The following is a 9,408-nucleotide window of genomic DNA, read 5'->3' as shown; positions in this document are numbered from 1 at the left end:
GTTTGGGGTTCTCCCTGATTGTGAGGATGTAGCCTTCTGGAGTGTCACCTTGACACAGGGTTTCCTACACGATTCTCCAGTGTGGTGGATGCTTGGCCTTACCTTTTGCACCTTTGCTCTGTGAGCCCATTCTACCCAAGTGAGAGGCATTGGACATATGCTCCTGTCAAAAGTGCTTATTTATTCTCCAATATTCCACCATCTCTGGGTTGAGGCTTTCTCCAAAGTGATGGCCTTGCAATTCATCTTACCTCTTCTGTTTTCAGGTATATATTAAACATACACGTACACAAGCAATCTTGAAAGATCCATCAATGAAGTGATAAAGGGTAGAGTACGTGCTAATTTATGGATAAAAAGCCAACTTTATTTAACATTTAAAAGTTGATTTCAATAGCGAGGTAAATTAGAATAAGTGTGCTACTCCCAGAAACAGAACATCTCTGCAGAATTCTTAATGCATTAATGCTAAATGTACCTTTTCCTATTAAATCTATTCCTTTTCACTCTCTAGAAGAGATGAATTTTAAAAGAATGTGGAAGTAATAGCACAGGGTAAGGCCAGGAACTGGTCTGACCCTGGCCATCTACACAAGTGAATGCACTCATGTGACAGCTCAGTGCCCTCGCCTGAGAAATGCAGATAACACTAAATTATCCTGATAGCCCTCACTCGCTCTAACATTCTATGAATCTATAGATACTTCCACATTCCTCCTCCAACACCTACAATAGACCTTACTGAACAATAAAAACCCTCTTTACCCCTGGCACAGACAACCTTTCCATAATAACACCCCAGAGCCACTCACTACCAATTGACTGAAGATGGCACATATCCTATTTGTCACCCCTATTCTTGTATAGATGACATCTTTTGAAATATGGCTAAACAACTCCTTCTACTGTGTTATACTCCTACTTGCATTTCTAGGTTAAGAATTTAAAAATACTCACTCCCACAAATCATTATCATCATTTAGGACTGTAGAGAATTAAAGTACAGAATTCAAATATTCTTCTATTGAAAAAAAAATTAAAATGTTCAGGTAAAATAATCAAAAGTATTCTCAGCTCTCTGTAAAAGCATTCTATTAATGACAGTGCTAATAAATAAAAGACAACCAATAGTGTACTTCAGGTAGAGAGTAAAAATTTAATAGCAATATCATAAAATAAACAAACATATAAAAATCAAGTATTTAGCTTTGGATGTTAGAAATAATATACATAATTAATTCAGCATACTACTGATAGTGCTGCAACATATGATTTTACTGTTCAAATTACAGATAATGCCAATAAGGCTTCTTTGTTCTCAGAGTTTCCAAAATTCTGCTTTTATTACTAAAAGCATCTGGACTTCAGACATCTCTAATGATGTAATACCTGGCATATTGCAATGGAAGCTGTGTGACCATTGTCTTAATGACCTAACAAAATCTTCTCCTAATGGTATTGAAAGAGGTAAACATTTCCCCCCTTTGGAATACTAGTTACCAAAACTGTCACACTGTCAAAATAAAAATGATTCCTTTCTCCTTTTGAATCTCAATTAAAAAGCACATGCATGAGAGGAAGCTGAAAACCAAAAGGGCAACTTTATGTTATATGCTAGATCAATGTTAAAATTCACAGACTAATTTTTAGTTATAGTGTTCCTTGTTCTGGTCCTCAAAAGGAAACAAAAGTAATTAACCAACTTTTTAGATATCAGGAAATATATTTTTGCTATTCTTTCATAATCAAATTTTTCAATGACTTCTAAGACTGTTTTTATAGCCTGTTTCCACTCAGCTAGTTCAGGAGACACTGGTTGAAAAAGGACTGAGAATATAAACTTTAAGGCTGAAAGTTCCATCTTCGAAATGTTAAGATTTAAATAGAGCCCTTTACAAGGTTATTTAATCCAGAATTGCTGGCCATGAAAACAAGTAGACAGAAAAAAGGGTCATGCTTAAATGCGTAATTGAAAAAGCAAAGGCAGGTCTTTCACAACAGAAGTTATTCTTTCAACTTAAAGACACTTGCTGAAAGTAAAAATTACCTTGCTGCATGGTACATCTTCTTCAAAGCCATTAAGTCCAGTCTGGATCACTGTGTCTTACACTTTGGTTGGAACATTTAATAAAGTATATATTCTGTAAGAGATAACTATAGAACTCAATAAACAAAATAAAAGATAAAAAACTAGAATCTTAATTGAAAAATGGCATGTTTCTCCATCATTTTCATGCAATCAGCACACTCATTTTAAATCTAATATTTCATTTATAAAAAATCGTTATATTTCCCACTGAAGCTTGTTATTCTGATGAGCCAAAATTTAAATGCTTTCATTCCGTTGAGGATTAAAGAACGTTCTGAGGATTATTCATCATTATCTGTACAAAAAAGAAAAAAATTTAATTCACTCATTGCAAATCAAGCTCTATGTATTTACTTAGTAAAAAACTCATTCTCTGTCACACTAAAGGAAAAGAGCCTTACTGTAGTTTTAAATGTAGTTTTTATTACAATATCACACACTCAATGTAAAATATTCAGACAGTACAATAAAGAATTAAGTGGGAAGCAAAAATCACCTATCAGCCAAAGACAACCAAAGCTAATAGTTTTATATAAATCTTCCCAGATTGCTTACTTATGCATACACAAATATGTTTTAAAAAATTACAACAGGATGCAGTTCTGAGACTCAAGTTTTTCCCTTTGAAACACATAATGGATGGAAAGATGGACAAATAAGTGATAAAGCAAGATTATAAAATGTTAATGAAGAATTTAGATGGTGGGCATATGGGTGGTAACTGAAGTTTTTTCAACATTTTCATACGATAAAAATTTTACAATAAAATGTTGAAAATGAATAAATCATAGATATATTCCATGTCAGTTTCAATGGCTGTGTAGTATTTTCTTTACAGATATGGCGTATTTAAATTAACCATGTGTATTTATAGACATTCTAGTTATCTCCAATTTTCATTAGTCTAAAAAAACACTGCGGAATGAATTAAACAGACTGCTTAATTTAACCTTACATAACAGTCACTATCTTCACACTCCAGAAAGCTCTTCTGTTAAAATCGAAGTGTCATCTCTAATCACCGCACTGCTTGAAACCCCTCACGAGCTCCCCAGAGGCTCAGGGCAGAACCTGTGCTCCTATGTGGACTGCAATGCCCTTCAGGATCTGGCCTTTTAAGTACTTCTAGCCTTGTCTACTTCCATTGCCCATCTTCCCCAGCTGTCCCCATAATATATGCTCTAGTAACACTGAAGAGCTTACAGTTCCTGTAGTACAACAGCTGGCACCCCTCTATGTACAAGGAGACATATGCCTTGGGGGATAAATCCCCATTTATCTTTCAAAATCCAGCTCTGACGTCCCCTCCCCTGGGAAGAATTATCCTGACACTTTAGGTCTTCCAATATAGCTGGACCATCACTTTATACAACATATTTTATTGCTTTCAGTGTTACACTTATTGCTGTGTACTATCATTTACTTATTTTTTTTTTACAATGACAAACTGTTTCAAATAGAAAAGTACAGAGAATAAACTAATGAACACACAGGTAACTAATATCTAGAATTAGTAAAAGTTAACTTTTGGCCACACTGGTTTGGATAATTGATTCAAGAAAAACACATTAAAGAGAGAGAGCACCCTTTTCCCATCTTATTGCCTTCTCCTCCTGCTGAGGGGTGTTATCAGTATCCTGAAATTGATGTGTCCCCTTCCTTCCCATGGCTTTTTATTTTTATTACATATATGCACATTTAAATAAAATTGCTTTTAAATATTATATAACTGGTATCATGTACTACTTATTCAACTCATCATATTGGTGGGGCCTATCCAAGTGATAGATGAAAATTTCATTCCTTCGCTATAACTGGTATACAGAATCTCATCACATGAAGAGCAAAATCTTCTATCTAAAATAAATGTAGAACGAAGGTCTTTGTTTCCTTCTTAGCCGTTTACAAGTTTGGACTGCTAAGATCAATGCTCTACACGAGGACCTGCTGGCCTTTGCCATTCTATGACCGTCTACACTTGGCTCCTCCTCTCCTTAAAGAATAAATTTTTTAGTGATAATATAAAGCAGTTCACACATTGTACTATCTCTATTTGACCTCTGACTCTAGCCTAGCTAGTACCTAGCTAAAGACTAAGTGGCATTAATTTTACCAATTGCTATACCTGTAGGCACTTAGCAAATCTGCAATGTGATGATATGAGGGAGTTGTATACAGTAGGTTCTTACCACATCTGCACAGTGACAGTCAGGGGAGTTGTATACTGTAGGTGCTTACCAAACCTGCACTGTGACAGTATGGTGGTGTTGTATACTGTAGGTGCTTACCAAACCTGCACTGTGACAGTCAGGGGAGTTGTATACTGTAGGTGCTTACCAAACCTGCACTGTGACAGTATGGGGGTGTTGTATACTGTAGGCGCTTACCAAACCTGCACTGTGACAGGGGAGTTGTATACTGTAGGTGCTTACTAAACCTGCACTGTGACAGTCAGGGGAGTTGTATACTGTAGGCGCTTACCAAACCTGCACTGTGACAGTCAGGGGAGTTGTATACTGTAGGCGCTTACCAAACCTGCACAGTGACAGTATGGGGGTGTTGTATACTGTAGGTGCTTACCAAACCTGCACTGTGACAGTCAGGGGAGTTGTATACTGTAGGCGCTTACCAAACCTGCACTGTGACAGGGGAGTTGTATACTGTAGGCGCTTACCAAACCTGCACTGTGACAGTCAGGGGAGTTGTATACTGTAGGCGCTTACCAAACCTGCACTGTGACAGTCAGGGGAGTTGTATACTGTAGGCGCTTACCAAACCTGCACTGTGACAGGGGAGTTGTATACTGGAGGCGCTTACCAAACCTGCACTGTGACAGTATGGGGGTGTTGTATACTGTAGGTGCTTACCACACCTGCACTATGACAGGGGAGTTTTATACTGTGGGTGCTTACTAAACCTGCACTGTGACAGTCAGGGGAGTTGTATACTGTAGGCGCTTACCAAACCTGCACTGTGACAGTCAGAGGAGTTGTATACTGTAGGTGCTTACCAAACCTGCACTGTGACAGTCAGGGGAGTTGTATACTGGAGGCGCTTACCAAACCTGCACTGTGACAGTATGGGGGTGTTGTATACTGTAGGTGCTTACCACACCTGCACTATGACAGGGGAGTTTTATACTGTGGGTGCTTACTAAACCTGCACTGTGACAGTCAGAGGAGTTGTATACTGTAGGCGCTTACCAAACCTGCACTGTGACAGTCAGGGGAGTTGTATACTGGAGGCGCTTACCAAACCTGCACTGTGACAGTATGGGGGTGTTGTATACTGTAGGTGCTTACCACACCTGCACTATGACAGGGGAGTTTTATACTGTGGGTGCTTACTAAACCTGCACTGTGACAGTCAGGGGAGTTGTATACTGTAGGCGCTTACCAAACCTGCACTGTGACAGTATGGGGGTGTTGTATACTGTAGGCGCTTACCAAACCTGCACTGTGACAGGGGAGTTGTATACTGTAGGCGCTTACCAAACCTGCACTGTGACAGGGGAGTTGTATACTGTAGGCGCTTACCAAACCTGCACTGTGACAGTCAGGGGAGTTGTATACTGGAGGCGCTTACCAAACCTGCACTGTGACAGTATGGGGGTGTTGTATACTGTGGGTGCTTACCAAACCTGCACTGTGACAGCTGGGGGAGTTGAATAGTTCAGGCTGTCTTTTGAGGACTCACATAATTTCTGATTAAATTAAACAGAAATGTGTTGTAGAAAATCTTTTTAACTTCTAACTTAATGCCCCTGATACCACTATTGGGTGTACTACATATCATTATTCATCCCCTCCCTCATTACCCCCCACCAACACAGAAAATAAAAGTGTCTAAGCACCATATGCAGATGACATGGTTTTATTGTTATCTCCTAAGATGTGGCCTAAAAGACGACAGTCTGGGGAAAAACAGCTAGATCTGCAGTGTAAGAACTTCGAATAAGAAGGACTCTAAAGGGAGAGATCAAGATGGCAGAGTAAGAGGATGTGAAGCTCACCATCACTCCCACCAGGAACACATTAAAAATACATCTACGTGTGGAACAATTCTCACTGAAAACGAACTGGAAACTAGCCGGACTGCTGTACAACCAAGGTTGTAAGAAAGATTCTCAGAGAATCTGGTATGATGGGAAGAAGAGAGATCAGGTCACGACCTGTGCCCCTGGGAGGGGACTCAGAGGAAAAGGGAGATTGCAGGGATGGACACTTGCCTTGGGGAGTGAGCGGGTCAAGCCACAGACTGGGCGTCCCAATCCTGGGGTCCTAGACAGAGGACACAAGCCCTGTTGGCTGGCTGGAAGATGCTGTGACACATGCAAGGGCTGGAGAAGCCTGGAGTCCAGTCGTGAGGAGCTCGAGTGTTGGCCCCAGAAGCAGTGCAGAGAGAGGTGCGCTCTAACAGGTGAGGTTCTTCCCGGGACCGCCTCATCACACAACCCCAGCCCCAGCAGAGCCAGTTCTCCAGCCCCATTCACTCCAAGCCACAGGGTAGCCCTGGAACTGGGGCATCCAGGACTGGGGCAGAGACTGAGCCTTGGGACACAGAGGTGACCCAGGCCTGAGGCAGAGCCGGGTGGGGCAGCAGGTGCCCCTGTTGGCACTGACTCCAGTGGTACCGTATGACATCACTCATACGTGGAATCTAAAATATGACACACGTGAACGTATCCATGAAACAGAAACAGACTCACAGACACAGAGTACCCGCATACCACACACACACACACAAAAAGGGCTTCCCTGGTGGCGCAGTGGTTGAGAGTCTGCCTGCCGATGCAGGGGACACGGGTTCGTGCCCCGGTCCGGGAGGGTCCCACATGCCGCGGAGCGGCTGGGCCCGTGAGCCATGGCCGCTGAGCCTGCGCGTCCGGAGCCTGTGCTCCCTAACAGGAGAGGCCACAGCAGTGAGAGGCCCGCGTACCGCAAAAAAAAAAAAAAAAAAAAAAAAATCCCTTGCCTGCAGACTCACATCAAAACCCTATCAGTGAGTGGCAAGTGACAATTAAGCTGCATCTAACGGGGTAGACTGGACATAAGCAATACACTTTGGGTATCACTGTCTCCCATCACCCCCACATGGGACCATATAGTTGCAGGAAAACAAGCTCAGGGCTCCCACTGATTCTGCATTATGGTGAGTTGTATAATTATTTCATTATATATTACAATGTAATAATAGTAGAAATAAAGTGCACAATAAATGTAATGCACTTGATTCGTCCCCAAACAATTCCCACCCCACTCCCCACTCTGTGGAAAAACTGTCTTCCACAAAACAGGTCCCTGGCGCCATAAAAGTTGGGGATGGCTGATTTAAAGAATTCAATGTACATTTTATAACCAGCTTAGTGAGTTGATATGTTTAGCTGCTTTGCATTTTTTTCCAGGCTAAACGAATTACTGCAGGCTTTATGATCCAGAACTCGGGGTCCTCGTGTCCTTTCATTTGTGTGGCAGAGAAAACCTGGTACTGCTTCTTGAGGAGTGCATTAGCCGGCATGATTGGTGGTGCTTTGCAGGGGAATGGCCTTCTGTGTAGGCATGTGTCCTTCTGAAACCACTCAGCTGTCACAGGATGGTGTCATTCTACCTCGTGGCTCAGCTGACTGTGCTTTTTCTCCAAGGAAGGGGCAAGTTTTCCAAACACCTGTCAAGCAACGTTAACTCCCAAACACACTGTTGCTGACTACTCATGAAAAGCATCTTGAAACGATACTGTGAGAACTGCCTGAAGGATGCAGTCTGAGTATGAACAGAAATAGTCTGATACTCTCCACAGATGCACTCAAATACAATCATTTTTCTGGCCTCATGCCTATTATGAGAAAGGGTCCTATGAAATCCAAATATTGTAAAAGTTACTGAGAATGTTTTCAGGCCATAACAAGGCTGTTTTATAAAATGGTGTCCAAGATTTCAATTAAATCAGGAATATACAAGTTCCAGATAATGTTTATATTTTATATATTCATTTTGATAAAAAGATTTTTTTTTATATATAAAAAACCCCCATGTTTTATAGTAATAAACACAACTGACAGACATTTGCAAAGACTAAGACTTCAGTTTTTCACTGAGGTCTATGGACTTAGATTCTTGGAGTCTGAAAAAGTATTTTCCCCTTTAGGACTCTATATGCTACCCGAGTTTGAGGAACACTGTATCACAGTCCCCTTTTTAAAAGAATCACTGGACATTTTTCCTTTGTTTCAATACCAAAAAGAGCTGTCCACTGAGTAACGGACATATTTTGTCTCAAGTAATTAGTTAGGTTTCCTGCTTTGCTACAAATCTCAGCACCAAATTTGTGAATGATTTTCCCAAATTGTAGAGATCCTTTGACCATGAACTTTCTGCTCCTACTTCAACATGGCTTAATATTATATTGCTTGCACTCATTTGCCTGAGGTATTCATTTGCCTGATACGTTGACTTTCCCAAACACTTGTTTTTAACTTAATTTCAGTTTGTTCTGTGTGTGTGTGTGTGTATAAACACACACACACATATATATACGCTGCATATATATAATGTAGTTAAACTTTTTTTGGGGGAATGAGATGGAATATAAATAAATCTTATGAAAATTTATACTGCCAAAATTACGCATCAACACTTTAAATCTTTGACTTTAGTCTACAAATCATACCTTTAAAGTAATAGTATTAATTTTTTTTTTTTTTTCTTTTTGCTGTATGCGGGCCTCTCACTGTTGTGGCCTCTCCCGTTGCGGAGCACAGGCTCCGGATGCGCAGGCCCAGCGGCCATGGCTCACGGGCCCAGCCGCTCCGCGGCATATGGGATCCTCCCAGACCGGGGCACGAACCCGTATCCCCTGCATCGGCAGGCGGACTCTTAACCACTGCGCCACCAGGGAGGCCCTAAAGTAATAGTATTAATTTTTGACAAATATTTTTAGAAATGAATTCTTGTTCAAAATATTCCAAATCAGTTTACAAACTAGTTATACAAATTAGGCTTATTACTGCATGGTAAGTTACTGAAAAAGATCACATATCATTTATCTTGATTACCCACTTCATTCACTAAACTTGGTTGCAAGTAACTAAGCTTTTTCCAAAAAAATTAAATGCTCTCAGAATAGACTTGTATCAAGAAAGACAATCAGGGCCTCCCTGGTGGCGCAGTGGTTGAGAGTCCGCCTGCCGATGCAGGGGATATGGGTTCGTGCCCCGATCTGGGAGGATCCCATGTGCCGCGGAGCGGCTGGGCCCGTGAGCCATGGCCGCTGGGCCTGCGCGTCCGGAGCCTGTGCTCCGCAACGGGAGAGGCCGCAGCAGT

General features: G+C 41.2%; 1 protein-coding gene across 5 annotated transcripts in view; it reads right to left on the bottom strand.

Annotated features, from left to right (window-relative positions):
* Nucleotides 1-1,210: 1,210 nt before the first annotated feature.
* The window catches only part of NEK1 (NIMA related kinase 1), a 209,758-nt gene continuing 201,560 nt past the window's right edge, over nucleotides 1,211-9,408 (bottom strand). For all 5 annotated transcript variants that reach the window (XM_060102678.1, XM_060102680.1, XM_060102679.1 and 2 more), the window contains one exon: nucleotides 1,211-2,384. In XM_060102678.1, the coding sequence (XP_059958661.1) occupies nucleotides 2,371-2,384 (14 nt within the window). In that variant the 3' untranslated portion in view covers nucleotides 1,211-2,370. The remainder of the gene's footprint in view (nucleotides 2,385-9,408) is intronic.

Source organism: Mesoplodon densirostris, chromosome 6 (genome assembly GCF_025265405.1).
Source record: "Mesoplodon densirostris isolate mMesDen1 chromosome 6, mMesDen1 primary haplotype, whole genome shotgun sequence".
Lineage (NCBI taxonomy): Eukaryota > Metazoa > Chordata > Mammalia > Artiodactyla > Ziphiidae > Mesoplodon > Mesoplodon densirostris.
The sequence above is the reverse complement of the archived record's forward strand: the minus strand, read 5'-3'. Positions and strand labels throughout refer to the sequence as shown.